Source organism: Tachypleus tridentatus, unplaced genomic scaffold (assembly GCF_004210375.1).
Source record: "Tachypleus tridentatus isolate NWPU-2018 unplaced genomic scaffold, ASM421037v1 Hic_cluster_1, whole genome shotgun sequence".
In the NCBI taxonomy this organism is placed as follows: domain Eukaryota; kingdom Metazoa; phylum Arthropoda; class Merostomata; order Xiphosura; family Limulidae; genus Tachypleus; species Tachypleus tridentatus.
Window position 1 is genome coordinate 27,484,272 of NW_027467777.1, and position 26,823 is coordinate 27,511,094.

A 26,823-nucleotide genomic window follows, 5' to 3' on the forward strand; every position below is an offset into this window, starting at 1 on the left:
ACACCACGAAACAGCTCGGTTAAACTTTGCTGAGAAGCACCAAACATGGGACGTAGAAAAGTGGACGAAGGTTTTGTTCTCTGATGAGAAAAATATTAACCTGGATTATCCAGATAGCTTCCAACGTTACTGGCACGATAAGGATATCCCACCGGAGACATTTTCTACATGACACAGTGGAGGAGGTTTCATCACGATCTGGGATGCTTTCTACTTTCATGGAACAATGGAGCTTCACGTTATACAGGGGCATCAAACAGCAGCTGGCTACATTGGCATGTTGGAGAGAGCAGCTTCATTGACTGAAGGCCCTCGCTTGTGAGGAAACGACTGGATCTTTTAGCAGGACAATGTTGCAATCCACAATGCTCGCAGGACAAAGGACTTTTAATGGTGAATAACGTGATTCTTTTGGACCATCCAACGTGTTCGCCCGAACTGAACCCCATTGAAAATATTTGGGGGTGGATGGCAAGGGAAGTTATAGAAATTGACGTCAATCCCAAACAGTACATGATCTTCGTGAAGCCATCTTCACCATTTGAAATAACATTCCAACCAACGTTCTGCAAACGCTTATATCGACCATGCCAAAGCGAATGCTTGAAGTTATTCGCAATGACGGCTACACAACTCACTACTGAGACCTCTTGTTGGGTATTTCCTACCTTGTGTAGAAGTTATTTTTGGTATTGTCTTAAACTTTTGACCAGATAGTATTTAGGCTAATTTCATAGTTTCACATTTCTCAAATAAGTGATGGAGTCTAACAACGCAAAATGCATAGTTTTTCTTTATGTTCATTGGCCTTAAGATTTTGGCCAGCAGTGTATAATAAAAGGCTCAGCATTACAAAGTGGGTTAAGGTATTCGACTCGTAATCCGAGGGTCGCTGGTTTGAATACCCGTCGCACCAAATATGTTCGTCCTTTCAGCCGTGGGGGTGTTATAGCGTTACGGTCAATCCCAACAGTTGGCGGTGGATGGTGATGACTAGCTGCCTTCCCTCTAGTCTTACATTGCTAAATTAGGGATGGCTAACGCAAATAGCCCTCGTGTAGCTGTGTGCGAAATTCCAAAAACAAAAACAAACAAACAAATATAATAAAAACATTATTCTCAAAAGGAAGATGGTAAAATTAAATAAATAAAAAGGTTGTCACTGCGCCATCTATTCACGTGGTTGAAATGGCTCGTAAGAAGACGAGTAAAAGTAACGAAGTTTTAAATTGGAAGCCTGTTATAGTAGATTTCGATGGACAAGGTGATTTTAACGACCTTGTTGGATTTGAAGAACTAGATTGTTACGAGTTGGTTAAAGATTGTAAAGGAGGAACTGTAATTGTTGGTAAAGATAAACCCGCTTCTGCTAAGCCTAAGGTAGAGTGTCGTTATTACTCGTCAACTAAGGCAAAGTCTTGTTATTAAACTTGAAATTTTTTAACATAAATTTTTATATTTTACAGCTTATAATGACGGAAATTCGTATAAAAATGATAGAGGAATACAACCACCATTTAGTGCATGTTATTTGTTGTGGTTATAAATTACATAATACTTAGTTTTTAAAGTTATGGTTGTAGTGTCATTTACCTTTTATTCATATATTAAAAGTAAAAAAATTAACACGGGTAGTTGAGACATTATACTTGTTTACAAATAAAAAATAAGGATATTCACAGTAATAATAACAAAGTTTGAGTGCACTAATTTGTGCTTGTTGTCCACCTCTCTATAAATAAAATATAACACTACTTGAACTTGTTTCTGTTTTAACAATTAGATGCCTGAGATTTACTGTATTTATTATAACTGTTCTTAAACATATTCACTGACGTTGACTCCAGAATATCTCTGTTATAATTGACTATGTTTTTACCACTCAATGTTCTTTTGTATATTTTTGTTGTGTCCTTTTGATTTGTTATAGATAATTTTCAGTATTTATATTTTTAAATCGCTTGTTAATTGTACAGGTCTTCGTTATATCTCCTTTTCTCCAGTGTAGTTAGATGTAATTCTTTTTAGCCTCTCCTTGTATACTTTATCTTTTAGTTCTAAAATCAGCTTTGTGACCCTTCTTTGCACTCTTTCTATGACATCAATATCTTATTTTAGGTACAGTGACCAAGATTGTACAATATACTCTATATGTGGTCTTATATAAAAATGTGTAGGTTTGGGGCCTTTTCCTTCACTTTAAACTTACTTTGTTAGACTTTTATAAACTATAATCTGTATAGTAAATTAATAGATAAAACAATTGTTACCATCGAAATTTTGGTTATTCACTGACTGATGCAGCATGATGTATAGTTTAACAAGTTACAAAGTCTTAACTCTAAACATGGTTTAAAAGGGTGTTGCACCCGTGTGCTGTATGAAGTGGTAATCATTGTGTGATCTAATGATTCCCAAACTTCCTAAGATAGTTTTATTTTACACAAAAGATGTCATTTTGATGTTGGTTTACTTTAAATTTGTGCTGCTTGGAGAAGATCCAAAGTACTAGGTTTAACTAAGTAAATAATTTACCAAATAAACTGATTTCTGACTGTTTCCATTGTCAGTAAAAGTGTTTAAGTAATTCCTGTGGTGTCTTCAAGTGTATTTAAACCATTTGGAACTTTATCAGTTGTGGCTGTGCTTTAGTGGAATACTCCTGAAGAAACTGTAAAACAAAATATTGAGTGTCCAGTTAAAGTTTTGGTATTATAAAATGTTTATTTTCAGGGTTAAGTTGGTTGTAAACCTGTTTATAGACTTTTAACTGAAAAGGTATGTTTTAAAAAGTTTGTAATTGATTGTATCTTGATCAAGTTAATTAGCTATCTCTAAAAACATAATATATTACCACATGGAAATTAGATCTATTTTATGGTAAGCCTTTGACAATGTTTATAGTGATACATACTTAAATCAGAAAGGAATTTTATTGTTTTGTTGGGTGGGTATGAAAATGAATATACCAAAAATGAAGTTGAATGACAATAGAGTTATTTGATACAACAGCAGAAACTGAATATATAGTTAGTAAACATTTAAGTTTTTTTGTATTCATTTTTGTTCTGTACTTTTTTTTGCTGAATGAATTGTTACTGAAAATTCATATCTATGCATATTACAAAGGTTTTTATTCCATAACTCGGAAAAACTTCTGGCTTGTTACAGATAGCTACATTCCAACATGATGGAGCACTGCTCCATTTTGCTTGAAGTGTTACTGTTACCAAACTTTTTCAGTGTTAGATTGGTAGTGGTGGACCTATCAAATGACCTGCTTATTTACCCAATTTAACCCATTTAGATTTTCATTTCTGGGGGTTTCAAAAAAGAAAATGGAAGACATCTAAAAGTCCACTAATTATTAAAGCTAAAACATACAAACCTACGACTTGTATTGAATTTTTGTTGTTATCTCAAATAAAAATAGTTATTTAACCTAATTTTTGGTATATTTATTTTCAAACACACTGTATATGCATGTAAGGCACAGTTTATGTTTGAAAAATAATTTGTCCACATAAGACTTTTATGTAATTCATTCATTGACTTACCTTCAATATTCAACAATATTGATTTATTTAATGCTAATTTCTATCCTCTGTGTTTGGAAATGTTTATACATTTAAAAGTGACTTAACATGTTGCTAATTAATGTAAATTAAGAATTTCTAGGATATTTTGGTAGATTAAACCAGGAATAAATAAATTATAAGAAAACAAAAGTGAAATAAATACAGTCCTCCCTTCAAGTGAGTTTTATATAAATTTGTAGGTGAAGAAGAAAGAAAAAAGTGAAAATGGTTCAAATAAAAAATTTGTTGAGAGGATGTCAAGTGTATCAGAGAATAGTACAGAAAATCACAAAGAAATGAAAAAGAAATGTTTGAAGAGGAAACTAGATGGCACTGTTGTAACTGAAACAAAGAAGAAAACAGAAAATTCAAATGATACTGAAGATGTGGATTTAGTGAATCTCCAAGACACAGGTAACATGTAGGGCTTCTGTAGTTTTGATTATTCTAAAGAAATGATTTTCAAATGGTGTGTGGTGAGGGGTTGCTGGGGGCACCACAAGAATTTCAGTAAGTGAAGAATAATTGGGAACATAAAAAAGACTACAAAAATACTGCATGTAGCAGAAAGAGTGTCCCACAAATCAAGGTTAGTGGAAATTTGGAAACTTCCATTTCAGATCAACTTTATGACAAAATCAGTAACATTTTTGTTAATTAAGTTTAGTGTTTGTCTTTACTGAACAAATGAGCAAGATATGCATTTATTATGGTAATTTTTTGTAATTTGAATGTTTATGTTATTAAATTAAACTTAAAAAATGAAACATTTATCAATTATTTCAGGGTTGACCACAAACTTTTCTTATGGTATGTTTTCTGATAAAATTTTAAAAGGTTGTGTAAAAGCACTAGTGATAAGGTGGTGTTGTACGAGAAAGATTATGTTAGACAAGTCGTCTGCCTCGTCAAGCCTTATTGTTCCAGTCTAGTCATAGCATGGTGTTGTAGTGATGCCTTGAAAAATAAAATCTTTTTTTCAGATATGTCAGCTTGGTCAAACCTGTTTGTTCCAAATTCAGTCTTAAAGGCTTTGAAAGCAATGGATTTTACCTCTCCTACTCCTATTCAAGCCCTGAGTCTTCCTTCAGCAATAAGAGATCATAGAGACATCATTGGTGCAGCAGAAACTGTAAGCTACAAATGTTGTTGTTAGCAAAACAACAGCTAAATTATTTGAAAAACTTTGTGTCACTGGTTAAACCAAGTTATTATTTATAATTTCAGATTTATTGGTTAAACCAAGTGATTATCTATAATTTCTGATTTATTGGTTAAACCAAGTTATTATCTATAATTTCTGATTTATTGGTTAAACCGAGTTATTATCTATAATTTCTGATTTATTGGTTAAACCGAGATATCTATAATTTCTGATTTATTGGTTAAACCGAGTTATTATCTATAATTTCTGATTTATTGGTTAAACCGAGTTATTATCTATAATTTCTGATTTATTGGTTAAACCGAGTTATTATCTATAATTTCTGATTTATTGGTTAAATCAAGTTATTATCTATAATTTCTGATTTATTGGTTAAACCTAGTTATTATCTATAATTTCTGATTTATTGGTTAAACCTAGTTATTATCTATAATTTCTGATTTATTGGTTAAACCTAGTTATTATCTATAATTTCTGATTTATTGGTTAAATCAAGTTTTTATCTATAATTTCTGATTTATTGGTTAAATCAAGTTTTTATCTATAATTTCTGATTTATTGGTTAAATCAAGTTATTATCTATAATTTCTGATTTATTGGTTAAATCAAGTTATTATTTATAATTTCAGATTTATTGGTTAAACCAAGTTATTATCTATAATTTCTGATTTATTGGTTAAACCAAGTTATTATCTATAATTTCTGATTTATTGGTTTCTACTAGGAGTTGACGTTACTGACAACCTTTTGTTTTTCAATAAAATACAAAGAATATCAATTGTTAAACTGTTATTATTTTACCAGTAATGACCAGAAATGAACTCACGTTAACACTTGAGGCAGACTTTAGTTTGTATGAATAAAAGTTGCTCGGTCTTTTGTATAGGGTAGTGGAAAAACACTAGCATTTGGAATTCCACTTGTTCATCATATTTTGGAAGAGAAGGACCGTATAAAAAGTAACCAAACAGAGGTTAGTTTAGGTATCTTTTGAATATCTCTTTTCATCTTGTTTTTCCTTGATTTTCATTGTCATAAGAATTCTTTTACGTCTGCATATCATTTTGAAACACACAGTTAGCTAGCCGAATTTTTACTAATACACACTATTGTTTATGCTAAAAGTAAACTGAATTAATAATTATTAAACAATGGTAATTTGTTTCAGGTAATTTTAAATTATTATATATTTAAATTTATGTACATGCTAAGTGACTTTTAGATACAAATATTACTACACTTTGAACATTTAGATAAAAATAAGGACTTCATCCCTACCTGCTAGCTTTTTAAACTTGTTTATTATTTATGAATTATATACAAAATATGAAATCTTCACTGTTACCTTTTTAAGAATACAACATATAGTTATCATACTGAAAGATATTTTTTGACATAATTGTATACAAGATACAGTAAAACTATGTGTGCAGTAGCAGTTCACAAGAATACTTGTGACTTTATTCACATGATGTACAATGAAACTAGTGTAGTAGTAGTTCACAAGAACACTTGTGATTTTATTCACGTGATGTACAATGAAACTAGTTGTGCAGTAGCAGTTCACAAGTACACTTGTGACTTTATTCACGTGATGTACAATGAAACTAGTGCAGTAGTAGTTCACAAGAACACTTGTGACTTTATTCACGTGATGTACAATGAAACTAGTTGTGTAGTAGCAGTTCACAAGAACACTTGTGACTTTATTCACGTGATGTACAATGAAACTAGTGCAGTAGTAGTTCACAAGAACACTTGTGATTTTATTCACGTGGTGCACTTTAAGTGAATAATGGTTTCTTCATCTACTGGATGCAGAATTTGTCTCATTGTCAAAGAAGTTTTAATCTTTTAAAAGATTAGAAACAAATTTTCCTTTCTAAAAGAGTATTATTATGAAAATACAAATGATTTAAATATACCTGAAATAAATAGATCAAAACCTTTTAAGGTAACAAAGAAATCAAAATTAGAAAGTTGTACTTTCATCAGTGGATTACAAAGAGATTTGTCAAATTCATTTTCTACCAAGATAGTGTTGATAAAAATAGCCTATGTGCTAGTTGAAATAAGATAATTACATTGGACAATGTAAATTTGTTTATATTCTTGTGATTAGAAATGGACATGGAATTTTTGTACATTAGAATTGACACTAGTCCATTTGTAAAATATTTCAATTTGGTTTTTGCAGGATATTTGTGTGTTTCGGTTGTGTCTCAATAAATTGATCCTTTTGTAATTGCAGAATATATTAAAATAATGAATGTGGTATAGGGAAAAGTGATTCATACAGAATTGAAAATGGTTCCATTTTCTCAATATAAAAAAATTTTACTTCAAACATTGAATACTTATTTTGATAGCTAAAATAGACCCAAGAGTTAAATATTGTTATGTGGAGCATCACATAACAATAGTAGGTGAATGTAGATAGTTTAGTGTAGGTAGTAATTAGGTGAATGTAGATATTTTAGTGTTGGTAGTAAGTAGGTGAATGTAGATAGTTTAGTTTAGTGTTGGTAGTAAGTAGGTGAATGTAGATAGTTTAGTTTAGTGTAGGTAGTAAGTAGGTGAATGTAGATAGTTTAGTTTAGTGTAGGTAGTAAGTAGGTGAATGTAGATAGTTTAGTTTAGTGTAGGTAGTAAGTAGGTGAATGTAGATAGTTTAGTTTAGTGTAGGTAGTAAGTAGGTGAATGTAGATAGTTTAGTTTAGTGTAGGTAGTATGTAGGTGAATGTAGATATTTTAGTGTAGGTAGTATGTAGGTGAATGTAGATATTTTAGTGTAGATAGTAAGTAGGTGAATGTAGATATTTTAGTGTAGATAGCAAGTAGGTGAATGTAGATATTTTAGTGTAGGTAGTAAGTAGGTGAATGTGGGTAGTTTAGTGTAGGTAGTAAGTAGGTGAATGTGGGTAGTTTAGTGTAGGTAGTAAGTAGGTGAATGTAGATAGTTTAGTTTAGTGTAGGTAGTATGTAGGTGAATGTAGATAGTTTAGTTTAGTGTAGGTAGTATGTAGGTGAATGTAGATAGTTTAGTTTAGTGTAGGTAGTATGTAGGTGAATGTAGATATTTTAGTTTAGTGTAGGTAGTATGTAGGTGAATGTAGATATTTTAGTTTAGTGTAGGTAGTATGTAGGTGAATGTAGATATTTTAGTGTAGATAGTAAGTAGGTGAATGTAGATATTTTAGTGTAGGTAGTAAGTAGGTGAATGTGGGTAGTTTAGTGTAGGTAGTTTAGTGTAGGTAGTAAGTAGGTGAATGTAGATATTTTAGTGTAGGTAGTAAGTAGGTGAATGTAGATAGTTTAGTGTAGGTAGTAAGTAGGTGAATGTCGGTAGTTTAGTGTAGGTAGTAAGTAGGTGAATGTAGATATTTTAGCGTAGGTAGTAAATAGGTGAATGTAGATAGTTTAGTGTAGGTAGTAAGTAGGTGAATGTCGGTAGTTTAGTGTAGGTAGTAAGTAGGTGAATGTCGGTAGTTTAGTGTAGGTAGTAAGTAGGTGAATGTAGATATTTTAGCGTAGGTAGTAAGTAGGTGAATGTCAGTAGTTTAGCGTAGGTAGTAAGTAGGTGAATGTCGGTAGTTTAGTATAGGTAGTAAGTAGGTGAATGTCGGTAGTTTAGCGTAGGTAGTAAGTTGGTGAATGTCGGTAGTTTAGCGTAGGTAGTAAGTTGGTGAATGTCGGTAGTTTAGTGTAGGTAGTAAGTTGGTGAATGTCAGTAGTTTAGTGTAGGTAGTAAGTTGGTGAATGTAGGTAGTTTAGTGTAGGTAGTAAGTAGGTGAATATAGGTAGTTTATAGCTTTTTGAGAAATTAAGTAGTTTGAACTTCTCTTATGGTGAACAAAGTAACCAAGTAAAATGTTTAGAAGATCAGTAACAAACCACAGATATGGGAATTGTTTGTGGCTTTTGTAATTTGTATGAAATTTTAAAGCATAGGCTAGTTACTGTTATATTCATAAGCCAGTTACTGTTATGTTCATAGACCAGATACTGTGTAGATTCATAGACTAGCTACTACGTACATTGACAAGTTTGTACAAAGTTTCATGTAAATTGGTTGGGTAATTACATTGTAAAAAAAAAAAATAAGGGGTACTAGTGATGCCATTTTGGTCCAATAAGGGTTAACATGGAGCTAAGGGATACTGGTCATGGCACTTTGGTCCAATAAGGGTTAACATGGAGCTAAGGGATACTGGTCATGGCACTTTGGTCCAATAAGGGTTAACATAGAGCTAAAAGATACTGGTCATGGCATTTTGGTCCAATAAGGGTTAACATAGAGCTAAGAAATGTTGCATGACAACTATTTAAACCTTAAAATTTTAATTTTTAACTATTCATGTAAATCAATTGATGACTTATTGAAATAAACTTGTGTGCTGAAATGTGTGTTGATGTGAACAAAGTTACTATTTTTAATTTCTGTCTTGTATATTAACTTTCTATTGTTATGTTTGTTTTGTGTGTAAATAAATAGTTCAACAAAGATCTTCCTACTCGTCCTTTATGGGCTCTGGTGTTGACTCCTACTCGAGAACTTGCCATACAGGTAAAGAAGCATCTAGAAGCCATCATGAGGTTCACTGACCTAAAGGTATGCTTGTAGCTAAAATAGGGAACTGTTAAATTTCCTTTTGTGTAGCCACAGAAGCTATGATGTAGGGAGATAGTTTAACTCTGGTTGACACTGCTTCTTAATAGAATTGTATGCATTTAGTGGAAAACCTACTTAATTTATAAACCAGATTATACTGGTGGTACAGCTACATTCACTACAAAGCCAACTTAATTTATAAACCAGATTAAACTGGTGGTACAGTTGCATTCCATACAAAGCCAACTTAATTTGTAAACCAGATTACACTGGAGGTACAGCTATATTCACTACAAAGTTAGTTTAATTTATAAACCAGATTACACTGGTGGTACAGCTACATTCACTACAAAGTGAGTTTGATTTATAAACCAGATTACTCTGGTGGTACAGCTATATTCACTACAAAGTGAGTTTAATTTGTAAAAGTAACCAATTTTACTGAATGTAGATTTTTATGTTTTTTACAATCTTTCTTATCTGCAATAAACAATAAAATTTTATCTTGTAGTATTCCTTTTTAAAGGAATAAAAATCTTAAGTTGATTAATCACTGTTTAAATAACTACTTCTGATTTTTGTTCCTGAAGTCTGTAATAATTCAAAAAAGGAAGTTTTTATATAAAATAATGTTTTTTCACTTTTTGTGTGGCTGTAAGTACATTGTTAAATCAAGTATAAAAAATCTTCATGCACATTTCTGTAATATTTAGGTAACAGTTGTAGTTGGTGGAATGGCTCCTCAAAAACAGCAACGATTGCTAAGAAAATGCCCTGAAATAGTTGTGGCAACACCTGGCAGGCTATGGGAACTTATCGAAGAGGTGTGTGTGAGTAATAAATGTGTATGTATTGTGTGTAAAAGGTTGTGTTGACATAAGCAAAATTAAAAGCATATGATTGTTTTATAATGTGGTTGATTTGTGGCTACTTCTTTCTCAGGTCATTTTATAGTATAATTTACTACTAGCATGGTTGAATTATGGCTTCTTTGTTTTGTGTGTTTTTAGTATTTAATTATTAGGTGGTTGAATTATGGCTGTTTTGTGTGTCTGTAGTATTTCATGAATACGGTGTTGAATTATGGCTGTTTTGTGTGTCTGTGGTATTTCATGAATACGGGGTTGAATTATGGCTGTTTTGTGTGTCTGTGGTATTTCATGAATACGGGGTTGAATTATGGCTGTTTTGTGTGTCTGTGGTATTTCATGAATACGGGGTTGAATTATGGCTGTTTTGTGTGTCTGGTATTTCATGAATACGGGGTTGAATTATGGCTGTTTTGTGTGTCTGTGGTATTTCATGAATACGGGGTTGAATTATGGCTGTTTTGTGTGTCTGTGGTATTTCATGAATACGTGGTTGAATTATGGCTGTTTTGTGTGTCTGTGGTATTTCATGAATACGGGGTTGAATTATGGCTGTTTTGTGTGTCTGTGGTATTTCATGAATACGGGGTTGAATTATGGCTGTTTTGTGTGTCTGTGGTATTTGATGAATACGGGGTTGAATTATGGCTGTTTTGTGTGTCTGTGGTATTTGATGAATACGGAGTTGAATTATGGCTGTTTTGTGTGTCTAGTATTTCATGAATACGGTCTTGAATTATGACTGTTTTGTGTGTCTGTAGTATTTAATGAATACGGGGTTGAATTATGGCTGTTTTGTGTGTCTGTAGTATTTAATGAATACGGGGTTGAATTATGGCTGTTTTGTGTGTCTGTAGTATTTAATGAATACGGGGTTGAATTATGGCTGTTTTGTGTGTCTGTAGTATTTAATGAATACGGGGTTGAATTATGGCTGTTTTGTGTGTCTAGTATTTCATGAATACGGTCTTGAATTATGACTGTTTTGTGTGTCTGTGGTATTTAGTGAACACGGGGTTGAATTATGGCTGTTTTGTGTGTCTGTGGTATTTAATGAATACGGGGTTGAATTATGGCTGTTTTGTGTGTCTGTGGTATTTAATGAATCGGGGTTGAATTATGGCTGTTTTGTGTGTCTGTGGTATTTAATGAACATGGGGTTGAATTATGGCTGTTTTGTGTGTCTGTGGTATTTAATGAACATGGGGTTGAATTATGGCTGTTTTGTGTGTCTGTGGTATTTAATGAACTTGGGGTTGAATTATGGCTGTTTTGTGTGTCTGTAGTATTTAATGAACATGGGGTTGAATTATGACTGTTTTCTGTTTCTGTAGTATTTAATGAATACGGGGTTGAATTATGGCTGTTTTCTGTTTCTGTAGTATTTAATGAATATGGGGTTGAATTATGGCTGTTTTGTGTGTCTGTGGTATTTCATGAATACGGGGTTGAATTATGGCTGTTTTGTGTGTCTGTGGTATTTCATGAATACGGGGTTGAATTATGGCTGTTTTGTGTGTCTGTGGTATTTAATGAATACGGGGTTGAATTATGGCTGTTTTGTGTGTCTGTGGTATTTAATGAATCGGGGTTGAATTATGGCTGTTTTGTGTGTCTGTGGTATTTAATGAACATGGGGTTGAATTATGGCTGTTTTGTGTGTCTGTGGTATTTAATGAACATGGGGTTGAATTATGGCTGTTTTGTGTGTCTGTGGTATTTAATGAATACGGGGTTGAATTATGGCTGTTTTCTGTTTCTGTAGTATTTAATGAATATGGGGTTGAATTATGACTGTTTTGTGTCTGTAGTATTTAATGAACATGGGGTTGAATTATGGCTGTTTTGTGTGTCTGTAGTATTTAATGAATACGGGGTTGAATTATGGCTATTTTGTGTCTGTAGTATTTAATGAACATGGGGTTGAATTATGGCTATTTTGTGTCTGTAGTATTTAATGAACATGGGGTTGAATTATGACTGTTTTCTGTTTCTGTAGTATTTGTGTTGTATATATTTAACTGTGTATTAGTTTTCTGGTGTCTTTATAGACCTACATATTTTACAAAATTTGGTTCATTTTTTCCTTTATTTAAACAAATTAAATTCTTTGTTTTTCAAATGTGTCCTTGTTTCAGAGTGAAACATTTGTTCTTTTGTTGTTTTTTGCAGGGTGAACCACATCTAAGTCAAGTATCAAATATCAAATATATTGTGATTGATGAAGCTGATAGAATGGTAGAGAAAGGACATTTTTTAGAATTAAAACAGTTGTTACAACTTCTCAATAGGTGAGTGTTATGTGAAGATACTTTATCATATAGTTTTGATTGTGACATAACCAAAGGAAAATTAACATTTCTTGTCTGTCGTCTAAATGTACATATTTATAGAACAAAAGCACCGATACAACCTTTGGTAAACTAGTACCTGTTCTATTTCAGGAATGAAGAAGTGAGAAAGAAGCGTCAGACGTTCATATTTTCTGCCACTCTTACGATGGTTCATGGCCTGCCACAGAGGTTATTACTTAATAAGAAAAAGTTCAAACTCACACAGAAGGAAAAATTAGGTATGTAAATAAGAAGACAATGTTTTTATATGATAAAAACTAATTAATACTGAAGGTTTGGATGTCTTTAAGAAATAAAAGGTTCATAGGTATTACAAAGTACAGTTAAAACAAAAGGTAAATTCTGTTCTGATTAACATCTGCAATTTACATAAATTATCAGTTTCTATAACAACTGAACCAAATAATTCTTCAGTTTACAAAATGTGAAGGCCCAGCATGGCCAGGTGGGTTAAGGCATTCGACTCGTAATCTGAGGGTCATGGGTTTGAATCCTTGTTGCACCAAACATGCTTGCCCTTTCAGCTGTGGGGGCAGTATAATGTGATGGTCAATTCCACTATTTGTTGGTAAAAGAGTAGCCCAAGAGTTGGTGGTAGGTGGTGATGACTAGCTGCCTTCCCTCTAGTCTTACATTGCTAAATTAGGGACAGCTAGCACAGACAGCCCTCATGTAGCTTTGTGCGAAATTCAAAACATAAACAAAATGTGAATGAAAGTGTGGAAAGTAGTTCCACAATCTTTATGTTAATATTTTGTTCTCAAAGTGTTGCTCATTTTTTAAGTTTCTTCTATTAAACAAAGAAATGTCTCATTTGGTCATATTTTTCCAATAATATAAAATTATATTTAATTAAAACTTTATTGATTGTTGTATATATTTTGTATACAATTTAAGATGACTAACACTTATACTTATATTTGTGTAGAGTTGTTGATGTCAGAGTTGGGCACAAGAGATAAACCTAAGATCATTGATTTATCCAGAAGAGTTGGAACAGTAGAGACTCTAACGGAAGCTTGCATCAACTGCACCTTAAAAGAAAAGGTTAGTTATAGTTAATCACTACCAACCATGTAGGGCAAGATACTTCATTTTTAGTTCAGGCTGAATTTTAGAGAACATTAGTGTGGAGAGTAAGCAGGCATGATATAGATTATATTCACTGTAATTACTGGTGTGGTGTGGAGAGTAAGCAGGCATGAAATAGATTATATTCACTGTAATTACTGGTGTGGTGTGGAGAGTAAGCAGGCATAAAATAGATTATATTCACTCTAATTACTGGTGTGGTGTGGAGAGTAAGCAGGCATGAAATAGATTATATTCACTGTATTTACTGGTGTGGTGTGGAGAGTAAGCAGGCATGAAATAGATTATATTCACTGTAATTACTGGTGTGGTGTGGAGAGTAAGCAGGCATGAAATAGATTATATTCACTGTATTTACTGGTGTGGTGTGGAGAGTAAGCAGGCATGAAATAGATTATATTCACTGTAATTACTGGTGTGGTGTGGAGAGTAAGCAGGCATGAAATAGATTATATTCACTGTAATTACTGGTGTGGTGTGGAGAGTAAGCAGGCATGAAATAGATTATATTCACTGTAATTACTGGTGTGGTGTGGAGAGTAAGCAGGCATGATATAGATTATATTCACTGTAATTACTGGTGTGGTGTGGAGAGTAAGCAGGCATGATATAGATTATATTCACTGTAATTACTGGTGTGGTGTGGAGAGTAAGCAGGCATGATATAGATTATATTCACTGTAATTACTGGTGTGGTGTGGAGAGTAAGCAGGCATGAAATAGATTATATTCACTCTAATTACTGGTGTGGTGTGGAGAGTAAGCAGGCATGATATAGATTATATTCACTCTAATTACTGGTGTGGTGTGGAGAGTAAGCAGGCACTACGACACACCTGCCCCAAGTTTCTTGGGGAATTCTGTGGACTCCCGGATCTTTGTGGTCCAATGAAGACACTAGTTTTGACCTTTGGCTCAGACAGCTTAGGGAAGAAGTTTTGAAGGTATTCGAAGCCTGCAGACTCCTTATCAAGAACTGTGACAAATTGTTTCATTAGACCCAATTTTATGTGCAGTGGGGGAACAACACCTTCTGGAGGTCCATTAGTAGCTCACACTTGACGTTGTGCCTCCCTATAGAGAACTCAGTCCGTTGTGGCCAGTGCTTCCTGTTGTAGTGCGCTGCGGTGTCCCTGCTGTCCCAAAGGCAAAGATAATAGGGACACTTGGTAAAACCTCCTTGGAGACCTATCAGAAATGCCACCCTTTTGAAGTCTCCAATAACCTCCCAGCAATACTTATCATACTACGAGGCTTCTAGCAAGGTCTTGATGCTGTTCTATTCTTCATGAGTTGCACTGAGAGATATTTAAGTTTTAAAAGGTCTGAAATATGTATAATATAAAGTCTTACTATTCAAGCAAGCAAAAATTTTCTATCTTACCATATAGTCTTTTTGCAGTGCTCGCAGGCAAAATGAGGTGCCCAGGGTTGGTCTTGATCTATGACAGGCATGCCAAAATATGCCTTGTTGGCTTCACACATTTTATCAGATGCTGTCACAGAGTACTTTTTTGCTCTTGTCTTGATAAATTGGCCACATACATAGGAGAATGTGTCTGGAGAATTCTTGTAGCTTCTTGATGCCATCTCTGATAAAATCAGATAGGTCTAGGTGTTCACTCAGGCAGCTAGAATTAAACTGAATGAACACCTAGATCTATCTGATTTTATCAGAGATGGCATCAAGAAGCTACAAGAAGTCCCTGTATATATATATATATTACTATGGAGAGTTCTAGAAAATTTTAAAAGGTTCTTGAACATCCTCGTAAGTTCTGCAACATTCTATAAAGTTCTTGAAAATTCATGTAAGTTTGATAAAATTCTCTATCAGTTACTCAGCACTGAATCTACCTGGAATGTTCTGGAAAATGGGTAAATTTGAAAATTTCATTGTCCAGGTCACAAAAGCAAAGTTTGAAGAGAAAAATAGGTCTTTTCCCCTTACTTTAGGCATAAACAATTGGGAAATAACACTTTCTACCTAGGAATAAGAAAAAGTAAAAATTTTGTTACGTAGTGTTATTTAGACTTAGGTATGTCATTTTATACGTGATCATATGAAGTTCATTTTGACTAGAAGGCCATGTTTAAGTTAGGCTTTGTTGCTGTATCAACTGCTTTAATGGCTAGAAATGTCAAATTAATATAAAATGGTTAAAAATTGTTACTTAACTTTCTATTAATGGTTAGAAAGAAATATACAACTTGCTTATAAATTTAGTATTTAGCAAAAAAAACAGTATTAATTATAAAAAAATAATTTTATAGAATAAAAACTTGTTAATAAGCTGTACAAGAAGACACAAAAATCTACAATTATAGTACACAACAAAGGTAAGAAATATTCGTTTTGTTGAAATGTGTAAAATGAAATCTTTTTGTACCTTTCTACATGTTGTATGTCAAAATAAAATATCTTTTAGAAGCTACATAATCTGCAGAAACTTCATCACAGAATTAAACAGTTGAATCTATCAGTCTGTTTTGAAACTGTAATAAATTATACAATGAATTAGTATTGCCTGGTGATGGAGAGTTCCTTGTTTAATCCAGAGAATATTATTAAAATGAATTGTGAATGGTCTGAACACAAAATATTTAAATATAGGCTTATTTCTTTCATAATGAAGTCTGTTATTTTTTCACCCATTTCTTCTGCTTTTAGATGAACAATTAACGTGTTTTGTATTTCTTAAAAATGCAGGACTTGTACTTGTACTACTTCTTGCTGATGTACCCTGGAAGAACAGTTGTGTTCTGCAACAGCATTGATTGTGTTAGACGTTTGAAGAATGTGTTAGACCTTTTAGCATGTTCACCATTACCACTCCATGCATCAATGCACCAACGCCAACGACTAAAGAACTTGGACAAATTTACTGCCAGTGAGCGAGGTCTGTTATTGGCTACAGACATAGCAGCAAGAGGACTAGACATTCCTGGAGTTGAACACGTTCTCCACTACCAGGTGCCACGTACAGCAGAGGTATGCTGTTTAAATATTAGTACTTATTTCACAACCAGGTGCCACGCACAGCAGCCCCTCGGTGTGGATTCCTGTATGTGCTGAGGGGACATCCCAGGGAAAGTTCTGTTCTTTTAGTTTACCTCCTCTGGGATCAAAACATCCACCTATGTCTTTGTCGTGCATGACAACCCGTTAAGGGTAGGAGAAGGATCCTAGTGGTTGAGGGGTCCAACCCTAATACACCACTTTGTCCTTAAATTCCTGTAGATGGACAGCCCTGGGGGTGGCCTCCCCCGTGGGTCAATCGGCTGGTTCATTTGGGCTAGAGGCAGCCAAGTACCAGTGTTAGATATTCTCAACAGGTGTTGTGGATATTATATCTGATGCTGGTGTTTGGATATAGTGCTCACGAAACTCTGGCGTTGCTGTAGTGTCCTTGTTTGACATTGTAGTGGGTCCCCTCGTAGGGCTCCATGGTGGGTGGGGTCAGTGGGCATTGAAATTTCCCTTTCTTTATTATATATACTCCAATTAAAAATCTTAATAAAATAGTGATAAAAACAGTCTATAAAATGGCCACATCTTGAAGATTCTGAGCAGCAATATTCAAGATCTGTAACACCTGTTGTACCTCATTTTCTTATATTGCATTCACTTTCAGACAAACTTTTAAGGCAAAAATCTCCCTTTTTAATTCAGAAGGGACTAGAGGGACTTGCTGGCTTTCCAAAGTCAGGAAAGAAGCTTTGATCTGGTGACATATTGGTGGAAACATCCACATCTCAACAGTGAACTCTTGTTGCATTCAAAGGCAATTGGGGATATACCTATTGAGGTTATACCTCATGCTACTTTGAATTCATCATGAGGAGTTATTTTTGAGAGGGATTTGAAGAACATCCCAGAGTCGGAGATTCTCGCTGGTTTCTCCACCCAGGGAGTTTCCAAAGTGAATCCACTCACAGAGATGGAATTATGGTGCCAACCGATGTCCTCATTCTTACATTTATGTCACCACATGCACCTGCCACCATCAAGGCAGGTTATCTTAATTGCAGAGTATGACCATACATTCCAAACCCTCTCCGATGTTTCTAGTGTCAGAGGTTCGGTCACTCGAAGACAGCATGTTGTTATTCCTTGATGTGTACTTGTTGCAGTGGCAAGGACCACGATGCCTATGAGTATGAAAAAGACCCACATTGTGTCAATTGCATGGCTCTCACTTATCCTACTTTTGTTTTTGCCCTAAATGGTTGGAAGAAAAAGAGGTGCAATATTTGAAAATTATTCATAACTTTAATTATCCTGAGGCTTAAAAATAGCTGTCCACCACCTCATCTCAGACATATGCTGCTGCACTGCGTTCCACAACAGTGGGAGTGCAGACAGATCTCTCTGTGCCTCCAAAAGAATCGTTCTCCAAGCAAATAGTCTTTTGATCTCCATGGTTACAAAAGTTGATGAATCAACTTCAACACCTATCTCTGTCCATTACAGACATTCCAACAAACCCCAAGATCCACATCCTTTGGTTCCAGGTACAGGCATTTCCTTAGATACATCTTCTCCCACCCCAGGATGCAGAACAATCATTTGTTCATGTCCTCAGTCACTGGAATCCTCTTCCAACAGCAAAGACCTGCCAAATCGACCCAGGGCAGGATCCATGGAGGTCTATAGACCTCCCTCGAATGAGGACAGTAAGGAGAAAAGACGTGGTCGTGAACAGAAGGATTCTCCACCCGATATGCCTACACATAAATAAAAATGGCCATCCTGATACAATGGAACTGTCAAGGTTTACGTTCTAATCTAGATGACATCAAAACCCTGATTGCCTCCTACCATCCTGTTTGTCTTTTCTTACAGGAAACATTTCTGAAACCTGTTGATACAGTCAACTTTTGGAGGTTTTCTTTGTTCAGAAATGACAGTGCAGGGTGAGGTGGCACTGTTGGTTGATCAGCATGTGCCCACCCACTCAACACACCCTTGGAGGACACAGCCATCCGTGTTTCCTTGGGTCATATTAACACTGTTTCTTCTCTCTACCTGTTGCCAGAAGAGACATATGATCAATCAGACCTTAATGCTCTCATTGAACAGTTGCCATCTCCCTTTTTCATCCTGGGGGACTTTAATGGACATCATCCCCTCTGAGAAGGTGCTGATATTGATAATAGGAGTTGCTCTGTAGAGTGTATGCTCTCTGATCACAACCTTTCTCTTTTCATTACTGGTTCTTCCACTTATTTTCATGCACCTAGTCAGTCCTTTACTGCTATTGATCTCTCAGTTTTCTCCCTTTCATTATTCTCCCATTTTTCATGGAGGGTTGACAATAATCCACGAGGCACTGATGATTTTCCTGTAATCTTGAGAGTGACTGACCACGATGCCACCTGACCCGCGTGCCCCGGTGGAAGCTGGATAAGGCAAATTGGCCCTCTTTCATTGCTCTTGTGGATCTTGATCCTGCCATCATCTCTAGGTTATCAATAGATGACTGTGTGGCAGCAGTAACTGATTGTATTATACAAGCAGCTGCTCAATGTATTCCTAAAACCTCAACATGTTTTCCACTATATCCTCATCCATGGTTGAATCCTGCCTGCCACATAGCATGGAAGGCTCAAAAATGAGCCTGGGATACTTTTTGTAGATATCCCACACTCTCAAACCCCATCGCTTTTCAGCGGGCCCGTGCTCATGCTTGGTAGGTAAGACATCAAAGCCAGTATGAATCTTGGGTTAAGTTCACAACCAGCATATCTTCTACCACCAGTTCCAAAGTCATATGGGACAAGATTTGAAAGGTCAGTGTGCAATATAATTCTTGATCTTGTTCTCTGATGGTCAGGAAGTAGCTGATACCCAGAGCATTGCCTGTGCTCTAGGTGAAAACTTTTATGGGTATCAAGCACTTTTGCTTCTTCTTCCACCTTCTTATCCATCAAGACTTGGGCAGAGCAATCATCTCTTTCCTTTCGAGCTGATTATCTCTATGACTATAATTGTCCCTTTACACTGGTGGAACTCAAACTTGCCCTACATTGGTCTGGCAGTACATTGGTTGGACCTGATATGTACTGACATGCTGCACCATTTATCTCCTGCTACTCTTCTGATTGTTTTCAACCAGATCTGGTACGAGAATGTTTTTCTTGATGCCTGGTGCCAGGCTATTGTCCTACCTTACTCTTAGCCTAGGAGGGATCCCAAGATTCCTCCAAACTACCACCCAATTGCTTTGATGAGCTGTCTCTGTAAGACCTTAGAGAGGATGGTTAATGCTCGTCTTGTTTGGCTTCTGGAATCAAACAACCTCCTCTTGCCAACCCAGTGTGGGTTCCAGTGACAGCGCTCCACCATGGAGCACCTTATTCGACTTGAAATGTCAATCAGAGAAGCCTTTCTCAAATGACAATGTCTTGTATCAATATTCTTTGACATTGAGCAGGCTTATGATACAACATGGAGGTATGGCATTTTGCAAGACCTCCATATATATGGGTTACATGACCATTTGCCCATTTTTATTAAAAAATTTTAATGGACAGGAAATGCTAAGTTTGTGTGGGTTCGACACTTTTCCGCTCTTTTCTACAGGAACTTGGAGTCTCTCGGCTGTGTTCTGAGTGTCACACACTTTCAGTATAAAAATTAATGCCATCACTGAACAACTTCCTCTCACTATTGCAAATGAGCTGTGTGTTGACAACTTTCACATCTCATGTCAGTCGTCGAACATGAGGTATATTGAGCAGCAGCTACAGACTGTTCTCAGTCATTTACTGAAGTGGACCACAGCAAATGGCCTTAACTTCTTTCTCTCTAAAACCATTTGCATGCACTTTTGTCACCAACAGGGTATTCACCCTGATCCTGAACTCCATATCTGTGAAGTTGTGCTGCCTGTGGTCCCTGAGACCAAGTTCTTGGGGCTTATCTTTGATCGTAAGCTGACCTTTATACCACACATCAAGCAGCTACAGGTCAAATGTACAAGAGCACTGAACATCCTCCAGGTCCTCTCTTCCACCACTTGGGGAGTGGATCGACATTCTATGCTAAAGAGTAATCAGTGATATTAAGAAAACCCACTTGTAGAGATATATATATATATGCAAAAATGGCTCGTTTGGGTTGAGAAACTATTTTACGTAGAAGGTCAAAACATTGTTTGCTCTTCTATGTAAAATATTTTTCTCAACCCAAACGAGCTGTTTTTGCATATATATATTCTTTGCTAAAGATATGTCGTGCTCTTATTCAATTGAAACTTGACTATGGATCACTGATCCATGGCTCTGCCAGACCATTGGTCTTAAAAATGCTAGATCCTATTCATCATCAAAGACTTTGGCTTTGCACTGGGGCTTTTTGCACTTCCCCAGTTCAGAGCTTATGCATAGAGTCTCATGAACCTTCTTTGCACCTCTGCTGTTTACAGCTGTCTTTACTATATGCTTTGAAATTTCATTCCTGACCAAAGCATCCCACCTGGGGTTGTGTTTTCCTTCCTCAGTGGGCCGTACTTTTTTAGAACAGACAATCTGCCATTGCTCCTTTTGGCCTTCATTTCCAGGTGCAGTTGGATGAATTGGGTCTATCCTTGGATAACATTGCTGTAATCACTGGTCAGCCCATCCCACCATGGCTTCTTACAGTTCCCAATTGTGACCTATCTTTAACTCATCTTAGAAAAGTAGACACTCCTGATTTGAAATACCGTCTGCTACTTGCTGAACATCTTTTGAACCATCCTTCCATACCTATTTATACAGATGGTTTGAAATGAGTTGACTGTGTGGGCTCTGCCATGGTTTGTTGCAGTTTGGTGGTTGCACGCAAAATCCCCTCTACAGCTTCTGTGTTCACTGCTGAACTGTATGGCATTTCTCTTGTGCTGGATCACATAGAAGCTATGAAGTACTCAAACTGCACTATTTATACTGACTCTCTTAGTTTTCTACTGGCCCTGGAATCGCTTCACGTTGGTTCACACCCTGATCTTGCTGATATTCAAAATGAACTGGTCCCTTTCTCTTTAACATTTACTTCTATCCAGTTTTTCTGGATACAGGGCCACGTTGGTATTTGTGGGAATGAGCTCACTAACACCACGGCTATCCACACTAACACCACAGCTATCTGCTCTGGCACTATCACTGCTGTGCATGTCTCATATGTGAACTATGGTCCTGTATTCAAGGCTGGGCTCCATGCCAGCTGTTAGTCGACTTGGAGTGAGCAACTCCAAAAAGAAGCTTTTCCAAATAAAATCCTATATTGGACTTTGGCCATCTTGCTTTCATAAGGATCAGAAAGAGGAAGTTGTTCTCACTGGACTACACATTGGTCACAGTTTTTTAATTAATCGTTTTCTTTTATCTGGAACTGGTGCACCAGTGTGTAGTTTGTGTTTGTGTAACACTCAGATCACAATAAGTAACATTTTACTTTCTTGTCGTCATTATGACTCTCCACAATGACACCATTTTAAACATGTTCTGTCCCAAGGTTTGTTCATAACATTATACAGTATTATTGGTGGTGGTGACACTGTCAACCTTGGTAATGTTTTTAGTTTTTTAAAGGCCATTAATCTTTTTAATACCATTTAAGAGTTTTAATCTATACATTACTCCTTTTTAATGTGGCTCCCTTTTAAAAATCACAGTCCATCTAGTTTGATTTGAAATTAGAAACTGGTTGTAACATTAAGTAACTCAAAACCAGGACTGGAAAGGCCAACTTCAGGTGACTAACGCTGCTGTTTGAACTACCCATTAGTCATCCTGGAGAGTTATTATTATAATTTTACCACATGTCTTTTAAAACCTTTTTATTACTTTCCTTTTTGATACTGGCCATAATGTCAAATAACTCGGAACCAGGACTTGAAAGGCCAACTTCAGGTGATTGACTGTGGTTTTTGTACTTACATGTTAGTCTTCCTGGCAAGTTATGATAATTACAGTCACGCTATAGAAAGTCCTTTACAACTTAAATTACTGTAGTTTTTCTGTTTACGTTGTAGACTAGATGTAAACATTTGTTTTATGCTATTTATGTTTTTATTTCTAAACTTTGTTTTGTTTTACCTTAATTTCCTTTTATGAATTTTACTAAATTTACTTTTAACATTTTACTAGATGTTTGGCACAGATAGGCCTAGCTGTTTTGTGCTATAAAACATTGAATCAACCAACCAACTTACAGCAGAGGTATGCTGTTTGGAAACTTAAATAATCGACTTGTTTCACTACCAGGTGCCATGCACAGCAGAAGTACGCTGTGTAAAAAATTGTTAGTACTTGTTTTGTAATGTTTTTGTTCTATTCAGTGTTAATTTGACACCAATTGGAATATGTTAAAGAATTATGACTTCCTATTTTATCTGTATAATTCATTTTGATGTCAAAAATATGTTAATTTATAGCATACTTTATACTGCATTATGGTAAGGCAACTGTAAAAGAAAGGGTTTTTTTCATTATAAATTGTTTATAGATTCTTGTTTCGTAGTGAGTATTTTAAGTCTTGTGTATTTAGATCTATGTTCATCGTAGTGGACGTACAGCAAGAGCTCACAGAGAAGGCCTGAGTTTGATGCTAGTTGAACCACAGGAAATAATGTTTTACCGTAAACTCTGTAAAACCTTGAACAGGGGTAAGTATCACTGTTCTTGTCAGCTGATTTTAAGTGGTAGAGAATTGTAATTTCCAGAAGATTCAAGATTTTATGTTCTGATGAAATATTTCTCATCTTCTAGTAATGGATGTTTCTTAATATTTGTTTCCTAAACATTTGAAAAGTAGTATATTTAATATGAGATTTCTTTGTTTCTAGAACGTGTTTTTGTACTAAAGATTCAGCAAGAGATTAACCTTTCTGTTACAGAATGGGTGGAATCCATCCAGCTTGTAACCACAAAAATATTGATAGGAAAATTTTGTTAATAATGTACCAAGATGTTGTAGGTCGTTACAAACAAAACCTCAAGTTTTTTAAATTAAGTATAAAGGTATTCTTTCAAACATTTTTCTTTGAGGATATAAACTGTCAAATACGCACGTAAACATGTCATAGTGTTGTGTTTGAAATCTTTATGACATCCTTATGACCTCCATATAATTATGAAACTTTTTTTAAGAAAAGAAAACTATTTTGTTATTTTCATGGGCTGGTTCAGTTTGACATATTCATGACCTCCATAAACTGTTAGTCTAATTTTGCATCATGAAAGGTTGAATTAAAAGTAAAGATTATCAATCAGTTTGTTATTCTAGTCTACTAAAGCACATGTCAACTGTTTATTGCATATCACCTTCTGAGATTTCAACATTAGTTAGTCATAAGATTTTAGGTAGAAAATTTAAATACAAAAATATTACTTCTGAATTATATTTTTGTACTTCGTTATTTGTCTCTAAACGTAAACATTTTTTAAATGAAAAGTGACAACTTACATTGTTGTGATAAGATACAGTGAAATGTTTAATAACTTTGACAGATTGTTTGTCTTTTGTGTGTATTTTTATCATTCTGTATTGGTTGTGTTTTATCTTTGGGGAAGTAAAACCCGGTTATAAAAATGACATATTCATGAGAGTTAAGCAGGTTAATTATTGCTTTCCAGATGAGATCCTTCCGGTATTTCCTGTTGATCATGCTGTTCTTACCATGGTTCGAGAGAGGGTAAACTTAGCTAAGCAGCTCGACGTGCTGGAGCATAGACATCGACACCGTGTAGCTCAAAACAATTGGATTAAGAAGGTTACAGGTGAAATGGATCTAGACTTGGAAGATGAAGAGGATAACTTGTACCCTTTTTATAAGGTGTAATCTGTTAATGGACTAGAATTTGTAATTATTAGAAACTTTTGTTATGAAAAAATGTATGTTAAATTACTACTAGGGGCTTTTGTTATATTGTGCTAATAAGAAGGAAAGCGGCAGACGTCAAAACTAGTTAAGATACTTGAAATGTTATTTAACACTGCACACATTTCCTTGTGGCTTTATTATAGGTTTTGAATCATAAAATAACTTTGTCTTAAAACCTGCAGATGAGTTTTAAAAATTCTTCTGTGGTCTAACATTATTCAAGATAGATTTGGACCATCATTTAACATACTTTTTGTAGCCCAGTGTGTGGGCCATGGTCTAACATAATTTTTGTAGCCTAGTGTGTGGGCCATTGCCTAATGTAATTTTTGTAGCCTAGTGTGTGGGCTATTGCCTAATGTAATTTTTGTAACCTAGTATATGGGCCATTGCCTAACTTAATTTTTGTAACCTAGTGTGTGGGCCGTTGTCTAACGTAATTTTTGTAACCTAGTGTGTGGGCCGTTGTCTAACATAATTTTTGTAACCTAGTGTGTGGGCCGTTGTCTAACGTAATTTTTGTAACCTTGTATATGGGCCGTTGTCTAACGTAATTTTTGTAACCTAGTATATGGGCCGTTGTCTAACGTAATTTTTGTAACCTAGTGTGTGGCCCGTTGTCTAACGTAATTTTTGTAACCTAGTGTGTGGCCCGTTGTCTAACGTAATTTTTTTAACCTAGTGTGTGGGCCGTTGTCTAACGTAATTTTTGTAACCTAGTGTGTGGCCCGTTGTCTAACGTAATTTTTGTAACCTAGTGTGTGGCCCGTTGTCTAACGTAATTTTTGTAACCTAGTGTGTGGCCCGTTGTCTAACGTAATTTTTGTAACCTAGTGTGTGGGCCGTTGCCTAACGTAATTTTTGTAACCTAGTGTGTGGGCCGTTGCCTAACGTAATTTTTGTAACCTAGTGTGTGGGCCGTTGTGTCACGTAATTTTTGTAACCTAGTGTGTGGGCCGTTGTCTAATGTAATTTTTGTAACCTTGTGTGTGGGCCGTTGTCTAACGTAATTTTTGTAACCTTGTGTGTGGGCCGTTGTCTAACGTAATTTTTGTAACCTTGTGTGTGGGCCGTTGTCTAACGTAATTTTTGTAATTTTGTATATGGGCTGTTGTGTCACATAATTTTTGTAACCTAGTGTGTGGGCCGTTGTGTCACGTAATTTTTGTAACCTAGTGTGTGGGCCGTTGTGTAACGTAATTTTTGTAACCTAATGTGTGGGCTGTTATTTAATGTAATTTTTGTATCCTAATGTGCAGACCCTCATTTGGTATAAATAAGTTTTTATAAAGATGGCATGGCCAATGAAACATTCAGTGTCTAGAGGCCTACACTAAGTCACAAAACTTATGAGACATTTATGTTTATAGATGTGTGTTTTACAGCTATTTTTCTGCTTGTGTTTCTTAACCATATCAAGCTTACATAACATGCAAGACCCCAATGAACAAAGTGGGGATGTGAAACAGATCAAAGTCCTAAAGAGGTCTCTGCTGGCTATGCTTAAGAAACCAATAGTTCGTCGAGGCACAGGTGGAAGCTATCCAACCAAGTCAGGAAGACTTGTTTCACCTTATGTTCAAAGTAAGAACATGTACTAATTTAGGAATATTTTTTACTGAATTTTTGTTTTCGTTAAACTTCAAATATGCTATAAAAATATTATTGTTGAGTTGGACTTGTATGTTGCTTCAAAATTTTGATTTTTAGGGTAACTTGTGCTTAGCCAAAGTGCTAACTATATCATTAGTTATTAATAATGGACTTGTTCTAATACTGTCCCAGTATACAGACATTTACTTTATCTACTAATTATTCTTTAGTTAAGTGCGAATTAGAATATACTGCGAGTTAAAAAGGCCTCCCCATATGCATTAATTCTTATAGAAAATCATTTTATTGTGGATAAGCATCTAAGCCACACATTTTAATAATATGTATTTATCCAATAGCTCAGACGAAAGCTGTAATAGTTGTCCAGGGTGATGTTGCTGAAAATAAGCAGTTCAAGCCGGTGGGTAGAAGGAAAAAATTGTGTAGAAAGAATGTTGGTAAAGTTCGTCATTAAAGTTATTTTTAACCTGTAGTTTGTCTGTCTGTTGAATTTTTTAAAAACAAAAGTTTTATTCAAAATGTGAGACAAACTAAAAATATAACAGGTTTGGCAAATATAAACTAAAATAACATTCTGGAAAATAGTCAAATAATTGCAAATACATGTTTTGTTTTGTTATTTCAGTATATTACCTTTGTCAAGAAAGATATTACACAACTTACTGTAA

The 26,823-nt window shown here is 35.1% G+C and overlaps 1 protein-coding gene across 2 annotated transcripts; it reads left to right on the forward strand.

Annotated features, from left to right (window-relative positions):
• The first annotated feature begins 1,154 nt into the window (after window positions 1–1,154).
• On the forward strand, window positions 1,155–26,627 carry LOC143242042 (ATP-dependent RNA helicase DDX24). 2 transcript variants are annotated; one of them, XM_076485381.1, is made up of 14 exons: window positions 1,155–1,380; window positions 3,779–3,992; window positions 4,562–4,710; window positions 5,630–5,716; window positions 9,239–9,355; window positions 10,069–10,185; window positions 12,397–12,515; window positions 12,669–12,796; window positions 13,507–13,625; window positions 16,381–16,662; window positions 23,206–23,323; window positions 24,294–24,477; window positions 25,962–26,125; window positions 26,494–26,627. In XM_076485381.1, exons 1-14 carry the CDS (start codon window positions 1,189–1,191, stop codon window positions 26,607–26,609), a joined length of 2,106 nt encoding a protein of 701 aa, XP_076341496.1. In that variant the 5' UTR covers window positions 1,155–1,188; the 3' UTR covers window positions 26,610–26,627. The 2 variants fall into 2 exon arrangements, with proteins under 2 accessions (XP_076341496.1, XP_076341497.1); XM_076485382.1 differs by having other exon boundaries at window positions 10,069–10,179.
• Window positions 26,628–26,823: the final 196 nt, after the last annotated feature.

What these genes read in the sequence shown, in the direction of transcription:
- LOC143242042 (XM_076485381.1), top strand. Translation starts at nt 1,189, where the DNA reads ATGGCTCGTAAGAAGACGAGTAAAAGTAACGAAGTTTTAAATTGGAAG. An exon ending in AGGTGCCACGTACAGCAGAG is followed by an intron (nt 16,663 to 23,205) that starts GTATGCTGTTTA and finishes TTGTGTATTTAG; the next exon opens with ATCTATGTTCATCGTAGTGG. An exon ending in CTGTAAAACCTTGAACAGGG is followed by an intron (nt 23,324 to 24,293) that starts GTAAGTATCACT and finishes ATTGCTTTCCAG; the next exon opens with ATGAGATCCTTCCGGTATTT.